Source organism: Actinia tenebrosa, unplaced genomic scaffold (genome assembly GCF_029948245.1).
Source record: "Actinia tenebrosa isolate PJP-AT-01 unplaced genomic scaffold, QUT_ActTen_1.0 PGA_scaffold4__44_contigs__length_22323623, whole genome shotgun sequence".
Taxonomy (NCBI): domain Eukaryota; kingdom Metazoa; phylum Cnidaria; class Anthozoa; order Actiniaria; family Actiniidae; genus Actinia; species Actinia tenebrosa.
This window is the reverse complement of record NW_028292581.1, coordinates 11,786,782-11,804,397: the sequence shown is the minus strand read 5'-3', so window position 1 is coordinate 11,804,397 and position 17,616 is coordinate 11,786,782. Positions and strand designations below refer to the sequence as shown.

General features: G+C 36.4%; 1 protein-coding gene across 4 annotated transcripts in view; it reads right to left on the bottom strand.

Moving 5' to 3' along the window:
• LOC116288010 (uncharacterized) overlaps positions 1-17,311 on the bottom strand; it is an 81,894-nt gene extending 64,583 nt beyond the window's left edge. For 2 of the 4 annotated variants that reach the window (XM_031694723.2, XM_031694725.2), the window contains exons 1-10: positions 16,207-16,584; positions 14,768-14,829; positions 12,662-12,757; positions 12,060-12,137; positions 11,363-11,455; positions 10,489-10,577; positions 9,576-9,653; positions 8,849-8,964; positions 7,737-7,953; positions 6,465-6,984 (exon numbers count right to left, since the gene is read on the bottom strand). In XM_031694723.2, the coding sequence (XP_031550583.2) occupies positions 6,465-6,984; positions 7,737-7,953; positions 8,849-8,964; positions 9,576-9,653; positions 10,489-10,577; positions 11,363-11,455; positions 12,060-12,137; positions 12,662-12,757; positions 14,768-14,829; positions 16,207-16,360 (1,503 nt within the window). In that variant the 5' untranslated portion in view covers positions 16,361-16,584. Of the gene's footprint in view, positions 1-2,080; positions 2,326-6,464; positions 6,985-7,736; positions 7,954-8,848; positions 8,965-9,575; positions 9,654-10,488; positions 10,578-11,362; positions 11,456-12,059; positions 12,138-12,661; positions 12,758-14,767; positions 14,830-16,206; positions 16,585-17,014 lie in introns of those variants that run through there. The other 2 variants (XM_031694724.2, XM_031694726.2) reach the window with 2 other exon arrangements.
• Positions 17,312-17,616: the final 305 nt, after the last annotated feature.

Sequence of the window (17,616 nt, the reverse complement as noted above, 5' to 3'; positions counted from 1 at the left end):
TTTGATGTTTTTCGTCATTTTAAAGATCGAATTGATTGAGTCTTTGGTTCAGTATTGCCATTGTCAAAGTTGACATAGAGATTTGACTTCAAGTGAGAGGCGTACCGCAACAGAGATACAACACACATTAACTAGTTTATCTACGAGTTCAACCAAAGCAAACAATTACAAATATTCAGGAATAGTGTTTATGTTGACATTAAATCGAACAGTTTGTAAATATGCTGAAGTGATTAGCAAACAACGCCCACTAGTACCGCTTGGAATTTAGGGGGTTCCTTTTCTAAGTTGTCTTTTTCACAACTATTTTTGTTTTGTTTGTTTTGGGAGTGGGGAGGGGGAGGGGAGGGGGGGGAGGGGGGGGAGGGGTCGGGGAGGGAGGAGGTAGCTTCGGGGCGGAGTGAGGGATGGAGGGGGGATGTCCTTCCTTTCTTTTCCTTCCTTCCTTTCTTTCTTTCTTCCTTTTCTTCCTTTCTCCTTTTCTTTCTTTCTTTCTCCCTTTCTTTCTCCATTTCTTCCTATCCCATAAAACTGAACACATCATAATAATGACAAACTTCTACGACTCAATATACTCAAAATGAACAAGATCGTCGTACCTTCGACCTGTAAACGACATACTCTTGCGCTTTATCAGCATAAAAAATATATACTTTTCCAACAAAACACAAGAACACGAGGTAGAAAGAGATAAAGATGTGTTAGCCCTAAAACAAGGTCGAAATAATTCATTCGTATACTATTAACTTATCAGTCAAGTTCACGTCACTAAACATCAAAACCTAACAAATGATACTCAAAAACACGACGGTATCCATGATAATAACGCTCCCATATCTCAATACTTTATCAAATATACACCAGGTGAAACTAGGAATAGTAGATAAAAAATGACAAAATGAGATTCATCACTAGCTGAAAACTGGCTGCCTGGGAGTCGGTGCGTAGGAAATGTGGATTGTGAATAGAATCTGCCAGCCTCGATAGATAGACACCATTATTAAAACTCAAATAAAAAACGCATAAGGGGTTGTGCAGTCAGTGGCTAAGTGCCACTGACATCAAAAGAAGCCCTTCCTGATATATATATAGAAAAAATGATTTATTCTATATTAACAAAAAAATAAAAAAATAAAAAAAATATCATACGTCGAGCTAATGGGATCAAAAATCGTTTCGTGTAATCAAAACAGATCATACTACTAAAATATCGAGGTTTTCATGACACATACATATGAAAAAGAAAACGAAAAAAAATAAGAGAAAAAACAATTGATACAGACGTTTTTGACATCCCATTTTCCGACAATTTAAACGACAATTTGTAGATTAAACGTCACCTATAAAAGTCATAAATTAAACGATTCACTCACGTCTGCTGTCCGACACATTTCGATTCATTTTTTCAGTCGCTTCTCTCTCTATGTATCCTTTACTATGTATAAACAAAAATATTACAAAACTACCTCTGCCAAGTCTTGTCTGATTATTCTGCCTTGAATCCAACTAAACAAACACAATCAAAAGATTTAAAGTGCAGGTTGGACTCTTTTTCTTGCGGCTAGGATCTCGAATTAGCAGTACATGAATCAGCAAGCACTCTCGTTCCTCACCAAACAGAATGCCCTGGTAAATTCATTCTGTTGTTGCCGTAAACTCCACCAAGCTCCGAGGCTCTATTTTTAAGAGTCGAAATATAAGTTCTTGGGAAGTAACTACTATGAATCATGTCATTGTTTATTCTTCCAGTCCCTCGTTGACAAACAGGATACTCTCCACGACCGATGTACGCAAAACCTTCAAGAGTACTAATTGTGCAGTTTTTGGCAGTTCACAACAAACTCAGATTCATATTTCGCCCAAGGCAAAACCAGTATTCGTCTGGAAAAACACTTGGAAGATTCGCAGCTCTTTTTTTTGGGTTAAATTTACTTAGGAAGAGTGATCAATATCGTGAAATGATTTCAGGGGTAAGTAGAAGCAGTGAGTATAGAATATTTAGCTCTGACGGTTTTCTAAGCGAAAATTCAGACGATGCAATATGCTAAAATATTAAAAACACACCATGCCATCTACTTACTGTAGAAGATGATCCCCTTCAAACATACATAGATTTTACCAGTCCTACATGAAATGAAATTTCTAACCTCGCGCTGAGCCTCACTATTATCCCAAGAACATTTATATTCATCTGGAAAACCGTGAACATTTTAAAAATTGGTTCGTCCACCATCAACACACGAGTGATTCACGACGTAGTGAGTAATTTATGCTGTATTTTTGGTGATAACATTCTGCTCTTAGCAACCGTGAAAGAAGATTTAAGGTGTGAGCAAATAAACCCGTATAGTTTACAAATTGTAACTCGGCAAAATGCAACAGTTCAACATTTTCTTTGACTTTTGAGATAAATAAAATACATCTAGAATAAAGTTAATAAATATAAAAGTTGAATTGAAAAACAATGTTAAAAAATAAAAGTGCTAATGTTGAGGATTTAAATTTTCATTTATTTCCAACTCAAATGATTTACGTATCTGGAGTAAATATTGGTTTCTGAATCTTTAGGGAGTTGAAGGAATAATAAATGTGCAAATCTATGTGCAGCGATCTACGTGGACCTAATGTTTCAGTGTAACATTTTCGCATTGTCACGCAATAAATAATATTACAAAATAACATCCAAAAAATATACAAAAGTTTGAGAATATGAACTAGAAAAAAGTTCAAGGAAGAACCTAATAAGAGCTTTCTTATGAACTTTTAAATTAACCTTTTTACTGATGCGGCGGCCATCTTGAATTATGGGTTGCCGAGAGGCGTAGAAAATTTATAAACCATAGAGTGGCGGAGTTACATTTTCAAATGATTTGAAGTCTCGTTTCTTATATTGTTTCCATTTGAAAAGCGTAAAATTATATTAAAAGACATCGTGACAGCTGTGCAGTCTATAAATTTTCCAATAGTTGCCCCTTCGGCATCCCATAATGTCTTAATCAAAAAGAAAGAATTCAAGATGGTTGTCGTACCCGTAAAAAAGGTCTATTGCGAAAGAGTTGAAGTGAGAAAAGCCGAGCGACCTTAGTTCGTAAGCACGTCACCTTACGATTCAGTTTCTCAAGGGGTATAGGAAAGGCATTTTTTGGTCACTTCATACAAAAAAACTACCAACCTGAAAAAATTCAATGTAAATAATAAATCTCTTGTTTATGGATGTTTTGAATCGTAGCTATCATAAAAATACTTCCTTTTGTACCAGTGTACAAATCTATGGATATAGTCATATATGTCGTACTCGTGCAGAATCTTTCTTTTTCAAACTATTCAAGACCGAAAGGAACTATGGGCATCGCATCTTAGGGACAAATACACCAGAAGGACTTATTCTCTCTAATACTAAACTAATAACAAAATAATGTTAAATGCAGATCAACAATACAGTTTAGCCTTGGAGTGACCTGTATGTGCATATCACATATCCATTGAAAATCTTTGTTAAGAAATTGCACAAATAGAGGTTTTGCGCCATCACGTGTCGGCGTCCATAATACTGCTTGGGCTTCCTGTGGTTAGATGGCAGAATAATAAAATCCTTTGCTCTCGGGAATTGAGTTCTTTCTTATGTAAAACGATTGTATTGTTCCTGCCATCTAACATGGCTGCCGTCAAGTGATGGTGCAGAGCCTCTATTAGTAAGTTCAGTAGACCTCAGTAGACCGTAGACCTACGAAACTTTGCACAAATTTGTACAATTTCGTTAGTTAACGTTTTCACGGATATATGCATAGTGTGAGATGTTAGCTATGGTACATGGTATGCAATCTACTTTCTCCTATGTCAAATGGCTTCGACAATCACTATTGAAACAGGATTAAAGCATTATAAACATAGCTAAGTACTCTCCTATATTAGTCTTTTAAAAAACTATTTCATGTTAAAATAAGATTTTTTCCTCTCTCGCGCAATAGTTATATCTTATATCGATACAGTGATTGAAATCACTCCACAAAACTGTTTTGAGAAAGTCAAGTAAATATTCGCAATGTTATTATCAAAGCTTTAATTAAAAACATCACTAATAAAACTTCAATTCAAGGATCTTAAAATATTTACAGTACCATATCTTGTATCACGCATGATGTCATGCAATAAGACTGCAAAAAAAAAAAAAAAACACTAATATCTTGGATTTATTGAGTTTCAAATCAGATTGAAACTCCTAATTTCGTTTTTTAAATTATTTCCTAGAATTACGACAATTGCGTCATTCGCAATTAATGAAACTTTTTTTAACTGCTTAAAAAGACAAGAAAGCAGTTAAAATTTTATCGAATTTGCGCTCCTTTTCAAAATCTAAGTAGTAAAAATACAGAGCTAACCTGAGTGGTGAAGAAAGAAAAGATCAGCAAGATAGTACTCTAGCAGTCCAGGTAGTTCCATTCTTATAACAAATTTCTCCAGTTACTTCAATATTTCTTCCAACCAAGGCTTACAGCATGAATATTTATACGAGTTCTAGTAACGTAAATCAAAGCTGCGCCGAACTAGTACTTAAAACGAAACGTAAATTTGTTTTCATAATCCAACTAAATGGTTCTCCATTCATTGAAGATGAAATAACCAGACGAATAATGTGGTTATTCTAACCAATCAATTCTGTATAAATATAAAGTGTTGAATTGTTTCTTGAGACTAAAGTAATCGAAGGCCGCAAATTTGCTATTTGAATGACAATGTAAACCGGGACGCCTTTGTAGCGGAGATAAACATGAATGAAATTTTAATGTCATTAGTGAAGATACGAGAATAAACATTAAAATATGGAAAAGTAGTTTCTAAATATACTACTTAACATTGGAAAATAAAAATATAACAATAATGTTCACAGAGACAAGGTTTTTGGCAATTTTTAATTAAGGAAATTAGGAAGTCAATTAGGAAAAGCAGAGCAAAGGCGCTTAGATGCCTTGGGAACTGAAAGATGGCAAGGGAAAAAATTAAATTGAAATAATCTTTTGAAAAGTTGGGGAATCAAATCTGACAGCTTACTTCAGCTAGCTTAAGATTTCGACAGGGTGCTTAATCACTAGAAATTACACCGTTTTGGTTTTTTTAATTTTAATTCAGAGTGTTATTTGAGCGGACAGTCTATTGCAACTGAAAATAAAAATGTTAGCAGAGCGAGCGCTGGTATAAATGAAAGAGGGCTTCCCTCTCATGCAAAGTTTAATACCAAACAAACCAAGAGTGTTTATTGTTGACTCGTACTGGGAGGTCGCAAAGACTCAATATCATCAATCCTTTCTTTTCTGGACGTCACAACCACGATTTTCGTATAATAAACAACACAGTCGCAACATGAATTTTCTTGTAACACTAGATTATCTGGATGAGTTGGGGGAAAGGAAAGTAAAAGAAAGGGAAAAAAACACACAGAGAAAAACATTTCTGCCTACTAATAAATGAATGTTCAACTTCTTTTTTGTCATAGCAAATGATAAAATTCTCTGAACTGACTAATTTTTCTATCGAACTGAATATTTATTGACAATTTCATCCCTTTGTTTAATCAGGATTGTTTTTATTTGGTGTTCTTGGTACTACTGTGATTACCGCCACAAAAGACATGGATTACTCAAACACCCTACCACATTTGTTTCTTATCAAATGTACATCGAATTTGTAAACATAATTACTCTGAAACCGCTAATTAATTATCCATCGATTGGACTATGAAAAAATAATAATATCACACTTACAATGGACTAAGAAAAAACAAAAAAAATCTTCAAATTTTATCGAACCCTGAAACAAACTCTTGGCTGACTAAAGGCACGAGATCGAATTATTCACAGACTGAGATTTTGTATGAATGTTAAAAGCTGGAGGTAACGTGCCGTGCCGTGACTGGACTTGCGCATTTTTAGTGGATGAACACTATTCTCGCTCGTTGTGATTGGCTCATCGAATCTTGTCAATCCTGTGTCCTGACAATGACCGTAACGCAAGCGCATTCGAATACGTCAGTGACAGCTGTGTAAAACGAAGGAGCGCAAACAAACTAACTCCATCCAAACCCTCAGTAACACAGCTAACTGAATACATTTTTCGACAGCTTTGTTTGTGTAGTATGAAAAGGTGTTCAAAACCTTATCGAAATGTTGTCGATGAAATAAGTGAACTATCCTTCCTTGTGCGCATGTCACAGAGCTAGATACATTACTTGGGATACTGTGGTAGTCTTAAAAAACGATTCCGCGACTCCCAACTATTCACTAAGGGCTCAACATTTTTGCAAAAAAGATGTTTTCTTGTAAAAAATTCCACATACTTCGATGACATTTGGCGCTGGTACATCTTCCCGCCAAGTATTGACATAGGCGGTGTCTGCGCATGCGTCAACAGGTCTTTAAATACTCCGATGACACTCCTGAGAGACTCGACTAGATAACTAACCCACTTACCTCAGACTCACTACTAGAAGATTCAGACTTCATTTCCACGTCTTTCGCCGCGCTCTTTTTCTTCGTTTTTCCACCATTTTTGCCTCCAGTTACACTTTTTCTCCCCTTCTCAGTAGGGGAAGTGGACATTGACATTCTCTTGGAGGAGAGACGTTCAGAAGACTTTGACAGCGGAGAACTCGACCGTTTCACACTCAACTTGTCTGATGATTTCTCTGGTGAATAAGATGACTTCCGTGACTGTTGCTTGTCCGGAGACAACGAAGACTTTGAAGTCTTTTTATCGGTTGGTTCAGCAGATAGCGCATCAGTAGATGACACAAGCCGTTTCTTTTGGACTATTGCTTCGTTTGATTTTGACATTGACATTCTCTTGGTGTGTAATCGGTCCTGTGTGGCCTCGGATGCTGGGCTTGGCGATGGCGGCTTCCTTGGTTTTGGTTTCTCTGGTGATTTGTTGGGAGATGACGGGCGAGAACTGTCTGTTTTCTTGGTAGGAGAGGAAGGTCGACTTGTAGTCCTGAAAAACAAAGAAACTTGTTTAAAAATTTTTTTTTTACTTCATGAATCAAAACTAAAGAAATTGTTCGACCAAGAGACAGTCTCTATAGAACGAAAGAAAGAGAGGAATATAGAATATAAATTGGTGTGCTGTTTTTTACTACAATATAAAAACTAGATCCTGCTGAAATCACAGGCAGCCCAAACAAGGTTCCTGTGTATGGTTTATAAGGGAATCCATGGGAGTTATGATGTAGATATGATAATACATTGTCATATCATCATAACTCCCATACATTCCCTTTTCAACCATACACACAAACCTTGTTTGGGCTGCCTGTGCTCAAATGTACACAAAACCTAAATAAGACAGATTTCGTATGACGGAGAAAAATTCAAGTCATAGAACACGGTAACATGGTCGTTATTTTTTTTAAACCTGCACGATACGCATTTCCCCACTTTATAACTAAGCGGCTCCCCCTAGTTTACTTCATTTAAGGGATAGAAGACGAGTGCGCGTGTCTCTGTACTATGATATAGAACAAGCTGGGAGCTGTAGAGCAAGAGAGAAGGAAGCTTAGGAACACGAGGTGAAGCCGAGTGCTTCTCTTGCTTTTCGAGTGCTTTACAGCTCACAAAGTGCTTAAATCACAGTCAGAGACATGAGCAGCCGTTTCATATTTTGCGCGAGCGTGTCTCTGTCCGCTGATATAAACACGGTAGCCAGCCAATCAGCGCGCGCGTTATATCTCATATATTTTAACTTACTGTTCCTGTTGTGTGGTGGTGCTGCTGCTACCGTTACTCTTTCTTGACCCTGCTACTAGTGCTACGTCTTTGACTGTTCTCTTTCCTGGCTGACGCAGGGCTTTCTCTGCTGCTGCTGTTTCTTTTGCTTTCTTTGGAGATGATTCACCCAGAGAATCACACAACGCGGCCACATACGTCATGATGGACCTCTCGTCAGGCTTTTCGACATCCACGTCTGGAATAAAGTAAATAAGACCACTAAGAAGCATTCGATCATATTACAGGTGCTAATTTGCGCGTTAGAAATAATAACAGTATTGCTATCATTATTAAAAGTCTTCAATGTTCTTTGAGGGCAGCGCAAAACTAGTGGCTAGCAAAAACTGTGGCCCTCTTCAATGATCAAATTGGATTTTAGAACCTGGAGATAAAACCTTGAAGCACAGGAGTGAACTAACAACACTGGATCGAACCTATGTCCAGAGCGGTGGGAGACGGCGCATTAGCAGTGCACACTATCCGTGCTTCCTATAAAATACAAAGACCTAATTCACTGTTTTCCCATTTCGCACCACGTATCCTTGTATACCTTTATTATCTTATAATCGCGCAATAAAATTGCGAGACGTGTTCAATGAACATTGCCCAGCAGTCTAACACTATTCATCGCAGTAAAATTGTTTTAAAGATTTTTTTTTAACTTTGGCCATTAACCAATGGTTCTAAATTGAATATGGTTTTGATGCATATCCATCCATATTCTTGGGGTGCACCCACGTTACTCAAAATCCCTTGAGTTATAAATAACAATGAAACAGCCGCCATGTTGGTTGATCTCAAAATGGAAGCTTATGAAGAATGCTTTGTATAGCCAACCAACATGGCGGCTATGCCGAAACATGCACCCCAAAAATAGGTATCTTATTAGTTCGTCCTCAACATGAAACCACTGTTTAGAGCTCATTCAAGATAAATATGAAATATATATTTATCGTCAGTTAGGATAAGAATAATTTATTTAACGTCAATAACACAGGGAGTGGTCACACAATCTCCCGAGCCTGGTGCTCATGTTATACTAGTGTGATTGACAACACCTCACCACATTCCCTTTCCGTGCGCAAGCTTACCTTCTGGTTCCAACAGTCTTGGGACCTTCAAGTGTTCATTCGCCAAATCGAAAGCTTCTTTCAAGTTTGTCTTGTTATCTCTTTCAGATACCCCTTCAACGTTAACTAGATCTGGTCTATAGACAACAAAATATATTGTCAGTCTATTTCATTTTATTAACTTCGCCAAGAATAAACGTAACATAAATAATTAAACAGCAACAGAAATGACGCAGGGTCCCCGCTACAGCGTAGCCAATTACTGCGGGCAAATGTGTTTGGACACCACATTTAAGTTGCGTCGGTCCAGCTTAACGCTAAATAGGGACTGCGCGCAAATTCGCGCTAATTCCACAGGCACTCCATGAAAATAATTGATCGAGAGTTGTTGGAGGCCTTTTGCCCTTTTTTCCACCCCCTCCCCCCTCCCCTACGACATTTGAGGCGAGATTCCTCCAAAGCGAGACATTTTAGGGTAGACTTGTGTCCCGTCCACACAAAAAGCACGCATGATGTGAGCTGAGCTTTGTGTGCATAGAATATTGAATGCAGTGGTAGTGCGTGTGAGCGACGTGTCCCCAATTAGTGCGAAAGCGCTAGAACGACTAGACACTTAAATAACAATGATTTTTTTATTTTTTTTTTTATTATCTCAATGTGATTTAGTTTTAACTGAATCTACACTAATACGCGCCGCAGTGTTCATTTGTTAGCAAAACTAGATTAAAATTACACCCAATCACGCTACCTGTGGGAATGAATGAGAAAAAGAAACGCCTGTCCATCTCTCCAACTCTTGCTGAAATCTTTTATTTCTTCAGCCAACCTTTACGCAAAAACAAAATGTTTAGAATATAGAATAAATGATAAAATTAGTAATGGATTTGTAAGGGATAATTTTCAAAAGAAATGTCCTGCGTTATCTTGATTTTCTGGAAAACTTTTTACTACGCATAAAAATGGTTCTTTCCAATAACTGTAAGTGCAAGATGTCCAGCGTTTTCTCCAGTATTAGAGTGGTTTTCAGTTGTAAGAGTAGAAAACATACGGCACTGACTCAGAGCACGTATACGGTATGGCATGCCGTAATTCATCCAATCACAACACGTAGTTCCAGTTAGTGCAGTTTTCGTATGACTGTGAAAAGCTCAGTGCCGTAAGCGTGACGTGTCGTGACCATGATACTTTCTAGAATTTTAATAGGCTGATTTTTTTACGCGCAATATGATTGGTCTAAAAATGCCTTGATCTTGGCGTGACCGTGTCCGCGCCGTGTTTATGCCGTGTTCCGGTTATTTGATTGGATGGAGAGTAAATTCTCGTGCAATGTGATTTGTCTGGCGTATCCCTTGCTGTGTCACGACCGTGTTCGTGCCGTGAACTTTTCACTGTCATACGAAAACTGCACTATGACAAGATACGGTACGACTACAGTACGGAACAATTTTCATGAATGAACAAAAACTGCCTTATAACTTTAACATAACTTACGGAAAAGAAATGCAATTCTTGATTTGCACGTTTTATTATGGCCGCCATATTGGTGGTATTCAAAAAATCATTAGCTTCCACTGTTAATACCGCCAATACGGCCGCCACACGTCTTTGTTATTTCACTTTTTTGGAAATGGTTGAAAGCCATCATTTAGTAATCTACTTACCCCATTACTTTTTTGGCAGCTTTCTGAGCCCATTCTAAAAGAATTTTTTTGCCTCTTGTCTTCTTTTTGGTTGCATAAAAACCTTGAATCTAAGATTCAGAAATCAAGGAAGATGTGACTAGCATCAATCATTGCTGTTAAATGAGTGAGGCCAACTCCAGGTATGTTTTCTGCTGGATGCCACCCATCAAAACCGAATTTTACCTAACTCACAGATTGAATTGGAATTTAGCTTGCAAGGCTTTCAGAATGTTTTGAAGTAGGCTTTCGTAAGTTTGAAGTAACTGGCTTTGATCCGATACAAGGAACAGAGGGTATTTTATAGGGGGAAAATCAGCCAGCGTTTAACTTTGAAGCAATTGCTGGAGCTCCAGTGGCCACAAGCTTATTCTGAAAGCCCTGGCTTGTTAGGTTATGATGAAGGACAAAAAAAAATGTTTAAAAGTCTGGCAGTTGTGGACGGTGCACAATCTCATTGAAAGCACCCAATCCATAATAATAATAAATAATAGAATAATAAATAATAAAATAATGAATAATGAAAAAATAAATAATAGGATTAACGGTGGAATCTTCCACTGGATTCCAATAATTGGAAAGTAGAATTTGGTTTTGTGGAGAAAGGAAAACTGAAGAATCCGGAAAACCCTTGAAGCACAGGAGAGAACCAACAAGCACTTCTACTCACATGACACTGAGCCCAGCGGGGTTAGAACCCAGGTCGCCTTGGTAAGAGGTGAGCACTCTCACTGATACCCCACCCTCGCTTTCCATCAATCCATTTAGGCATTTTAGGCATACGATTACAACCAGCACGTATTTAAGTATCTTGGAAAATTGTGAAACCTAATAATGATAACTTCATCTAGATTACCTGATAATGATGAATTATAGCCCACACCAGGCCCATAGTGATGGTTGCATTACAGTCTACAATGGACTCTGCATGAACATTGACCAGTTTGACCTGTTAAGATGGGGAAAAATAATAATACATTACTCATTCATATGTAACAGGATTTATCCATATAACATGTACATCAATAGTCCCCTTCAAAGTTCCCTGCGTCATCTTGAAAAGTAGCCATGCCTTTGTATCGAAGCAAGACGAACGGTGAGCATGCAATGATAGAGACCTTTTTAAAACACCTTGAACAATTATTCACATGTCTCTATCATTGCAAGCTCGCCGTTCGTCTCGCTTCGATGCAAAGGCACGGCTACTTTTCAAGATGACGCAGGGAACTGTGAAGGGGACTATTAAGTAGTAGGAAGTTGCTCATTACAATTTGGTTTTTCACTGCCACCAATCAAAAATGTAAAAGGTGCAGACTGATTATTTTTGATTTGTAACAGTCAAAAACCATGTAGTTCACAGTTATGAGCTTCTATGATATTGAAATCTGCTAAAACTGAATATTGGCTGGATTTATGCATATATAGTGACTTAAATATGAATGGTAACATATAAACTTGTAGCAAGTGTACAGAATATAAGCCATCTACTTTGGTACCTGTTAGTTTAGAGGGTCTTATATTTTTTGCCAAAATAACATTATTAATGTGCTTACATTCTTAGACTTCAAAAACTGAATCACTCGTCCAACATTGGCCAGTTGATGGAGTCTCTGGTTGCCTTTTTCCTTTAGCTAAAAAAAATTGGATGTTAAGAAACTACTTGAGTAACATGAATCATACATCAGTCCATTAACAGCTAGCTAGATCTAATAGTACAAGTAGATGCCTCAGAGACAGCACCAGTAATCTATGTGAAACTGTAATCATTTACGTCTGCAGGGGCAGATCAAGGATTTTTAAAAAAGGCTGTTACAGAGTACTTCATACCAATACCACAGCTAACTCTTTTGAAAAGAGTGAGAAAATGGTGAAAATGGCAATTCAATTGAGGGACATTATATTTGAGAGCTTCAAATAAACCAAATGAATGTTTGGTAATCATGTACTTCATAACCAGCCTAAACATGTCAGTTGACTGACGCCCAACTGTCGGCTAAGGTTTGACCAACATACAGCCAATGTTCGGCTGATAGTGAGTAGGTTTAGTAAAACCCTTTTTTGGGTGGGGGCAGTCGCTCCTGAAGCAATTGAGTGAGAAGGTACATATATGGCTGCCATATGAGAAATATGCAATGTGACATAAATAATTACTGACCATTTTTTCACCAGATAGCACTTGAAGTAATGCAATCAAGCGTGTTCCATCTTTTAAATCAGTCAATAAGTCTTGTACTTGGTTAGGTGGCTTCAGCTATGAAAAAAACATTTAAGGTTATAAACAAGATAAATTAACAGCGCAATGAGTGCTAATATGGCCATGTATGAACCCAGTTATTATTTTACAACCAGTCAGAGAACACAAAAAAATAATGAAAATAGAATAAATGTCTCTATAGGGGCTTTGCACCATTACATGATGGCAGCCATGACAGGAGGCACAATAGAGTTGTTTTCACCTGGGAAAATGAAATCTTTCTCAAGTAAATCAAATTAGACCAGATTCAATTGTTCCTGCCTCCTGTCATGACTGCAATCACGTGATGGTGAAAAGTCTCTATATAATTGTGTTGTCTTTCTAGTGCTTTCACACTAATTAGAGACAATTATGACTCTTCCACACTACCATTTAAGGTAATACCCTTGAAAGAAATTTTTCCAATAACTTTGTCCTGAAACTTTGCATGGACATTAATTATGTTATGGACATTTAAAAACTGCAATAAAAAGATGGGGTCACCATTCTCGTTTTTTCGCTAGATGCTCTCCAAATGTGTCAATTTATGGGTTTTATAGTGAAATGTGGTAGCAACCGGAAGCTGTAATCAGGAACCTTTATTCACAGTTAAAAGTACTTTTATATAACAAAACGTACTTATAACTCGAAGTTTACTAGATAATCTATGCTATTTAATCCATCGAAGTAATTGGATGACTACGATTCTTGAACTATTAGTGAAAGATGCAGTTATGTGCACCTCTACGAAAAGTCCAAAAATTGCACAATCATGTCAACTATTCCCATCAAAATATTTTCAAAACCTAGCCAATAAACTTTTCTTCATATTTTGATATTATGTAATGAAGAGCATCGCATTTATCAAAAATCTGAAATAAAAAATGGGGTTCACCATTATCATTTTTGATTTATCTCAAAATAGTCGAAAACTAAAACTTTTCTGAGTGGAGACTGGGGTGAGTCAGATAAAAATCGTTATTTCTATACTCAAAAACGAGAAAAAAATGAAAATTGGCTTTGAACATCTTTCTTATTTAGTTTCCGAAAGAAAAATGCCTAAACTTCGTTAGTTCCATGCTTTAAGTTGCATGTGCAGAAAAATGCACACTGCATTAATTCAATGTTAAATGCACACAACGCTCAACTCACATGTTGATTAGACTGTGAGCAATCCCTTGGTCACTGTCCTTCTAGCTGTCCATGAAAAATCCCTCATAATCAATCTTCCTCTGCCAATCAACACGGACAGACAGACGGACAGTGACCAAGGGAAATAGTCTGAGGAATTGCTCGCAGTCTACATGTTTTCAAAGAGGGAGAAAACTGGAGAACCCAAAGAAAACCCTCATAGCATAGGAGAGAACAACACATCAACCAAACTCAAATATCATAAGTTGTCCACGCAGTTCAAATCAGTGACCCAAAGCTTTGGAACCACAGTAGTAAAAGACGATGTAGTAGCAGCATACAGCACCCATGGTACCCTACCATAGGAACTTTTTTAACAAAACCACCCTTTCTATGAGTCAGCAAACAGCATTGGCAATAACAATGCATGAGTATACTTAAAGAAAATAAATCTTTGAAACTTATAGCGTAGCACAACCGTGACGTCATAAAAACGAAGACAAAGGTGAAATTCGGACAAACAAACTTACAAGTTTACTGTCAGCAGATAATTTTCACAGCCGATCGCAGTTGATCTTAGTTTACATGGGTTATTATTGTAACTTTAAGTAAAAAAAATAAAATCGGTTCGTATAATCCTCGTAGCGGTTAAACAGAATGCAATGTTTGTCTGAATCTTTAAGCTATTTTTAGAATCAGTGCGCTGCGCTATTTCACATTAATAAGCCAAAATAAAATAGAATTTATACAAACCCAGAAACAACTTTTAAGAGGTTTTAATCAAGACTAGTCCACATATCAAATTTGGAATTTAACTGCTGTATGAGTTGTAAGACAGCAGTGTAGATATAATATTCTTTAGCAAATCCAGGTTAAAAATGAACAATCTATACAAACCTTGCAGAGATAGAAATTTATCCATCTTGTGAAGGTACGCTTCTGAATTTCTACTTGCTCATCTGTGAACAAAATTATATACATATTTTATTATACATATTTTTAAAATATTATCTCAAGAAAATATGCTTTGCTCAATATTAGTGCTTAAGCCTTTATTTATTTGATAAATGGCTTATTCCAATTCCAAACAGACCTCTTAGGTTGGGTGAAATAATTGTTTCCCATTAAAATCATGTCACTCTCTTCAGAATAACATTTTTTGTTTGAGCTCATTTTTTTGTATAAATTGGGGAAACATTTTGCCTAAGTAAAATGGCCTATTCCTAGCTGTGTCCATCAAGCACAAGCAATAAATAAAAATTATTTTGTTATATATTTTGTTCCAATGAACGATACCTATTTTAAGGCAGGCACTAAATTGGCTTTCCATTAAAAGAAAACCATTGCAGTGCACCATCTAATTTAGGAAACCATTTAAGTGTTGCTAAAAGTATTTCTTGAAAAAATTAACTAATATGTGAATTTATGTAAAGAAAAATAAGTATCTTAAATTCATAAAGAATTAATTAGCAAAAATTAATTAACTATATTAGAAACAGGAAATAAACTTTGTATTAATTTCCTCAAAATAAAATATAGAGAACAGACAAAAAACACTAAAAGAAAGAAAATCTGAATAAAAAAAACAAAATATATTTTTCATTGTTATCTGTGGACTCCAAAATGAGCTTTTAGTGATTGGATTTTTTTTTTCGTTTCCAACTTTTGACTTTTATTATTTTTTCTCCCTCTCAGACATTCCATTCTCATTCAAATTTCCTATACACCTGATATAAACTTATTAATTCATTCAGCATTATAATATGTACTAGACAGTTTATTATTTTTGTTTTTGTCACTTTTTGCCATCACAAAATTATTTTATTTTTTTCCAAGTTAGTTAACTAGTTTTAATTTATATCTGTGTGATTTAAGAGAAGAATATAATTTTCTAAAATAAATCGTCATTGATTCTATGAAGAAAAGAAAAGCGATGATAAATTTTGAAGTTGTTCAAGTTTTTTGGCTTCTTTTGTTAACTTCTTACCAAGTATTTTATTTTTTCTATAGTTTTAAATTTCAAACCTTTATAAGAAAAATGAGAAATAAAGCTTTTTGAGCGAACAGGGCTTAAGTTGAAATTAAGGGGAAGAATACAGTTTGATCTCTTCAACTAAGACATAAACAAAACCACGAAGGACAGCTGGTTTAAGACGGACCTTCGCTTACCGGGTAATAGAAAATCAGTATCAAAAGTTATATTTTGTAACGCTCATATTGACTAAGAATGTAGAAGATAAGTTTTTCGATCGAGAGTATTTCTCGCACGTGTAATTTTAGAATGACTTGGAGTGACTTTGAGTAAACATTGTTATAATTCAACATATATAACTCACCGGATAACGCTTGGATTTCAGACAAGAGTGTGTCAGACGACGCCGATAAAGACTCTTTCTGTATCTTTAATGACGAGCCATTTCCTTTAGACGGCGAAGGGGTTCGCGAGGAAGAACGAGAAGTCGTGCTTGGCGCTTTCGAAGAGGACGCCATCTTGGTTTCCTTCGCTACCACTAAATGTAACTCAAAACGATGGATATCTGTCCGAGATTGAGCTTTTCCTTCACAGTTGGACGTCTAGCTACCTTAGAAACCATATTTCTAAGCATTCATAAAAGTAAATTAGCGTTTATGAGAGTATAGTGGGTAATAAGAAGCTGTGTTCTGAAATCACTGGTTGTTGCTGTGCATCATACATGACATCACGAAGCCGCAATGCCAGTTACGCGGGAATCGCGTTTCCTCGCTCCCAGAGTGCATGCTAACCTATTACCACTATTTATATCGGTTATCGAGATATTAAAAGCTCATTATTATCATCATGCTATCACAATTCAATTTCTAGTTTGTCGATGTTAATTTATTTTAAATCCACGTTGAATTTACTGAGTTCACAAAACAATTTGTACAAAATAGTGAGTTTTGAGTAACTATGACGACTTGTCAAGATAGATTAGCACCAAGGCACTAACTACGACTTGAGTGATGCTGTCATCGCAATGATTCAAAATAGCGTGCGAGGAATCATTTTTAAAGAAGATTATTAGTGCAAGATGTGAACTGTAATCTAAAACACTGAACAATAAGTAATTTCTTTATAAAAAATTATCGTTAATCGACATAGCTCCAAAAACTTCTCATCCTTACCATGCCACCTTGTTATTTCCTTTATGTTGCAGAATCAATGATTTTATTATAGGCAAACCTGCAAACTGTGGCCTCTACTGTGATTTTTCTCTCACAAAATTCATTGTTTTTCTTGTAAATTGTTAGAATTCTGGGGGCTTTCCTATCGGGATACTGATTGGATTTCACAAGACAAAGAAAACTGAGTTAGCAAAGTTTCCAGGGCAAACACTTTACATAACAATAACACAAGACAGTCAACAGAGCTTAGTTACATGTTCATTTACGTAGCGTTGTAAACAAGGCTAAAAATACTATTATAGTTCAAATATAAGAGTTACTAAACTGTCTCTTTAAATGACCTCGACTAGCCCTTTATTTAAATGGTAACCGATACACTTGAAAAGATGCTGTTGAAAATGACAGCTCTCTGCTTATGAAATACCGAACATAATAGTTGAGTGTAACTATCATCGTGAAAAACAAAATATTGTAGTCCAGCATCTACCAACTTAAAAAAGCAGGGCCGTAGCAAGGTTAATAATATTGGGGTTTATATGACAAGGTAATTTCACGCGCTTTGATTGGTCAATTTGCGGTCTATAACTTACGGTACGGACCGA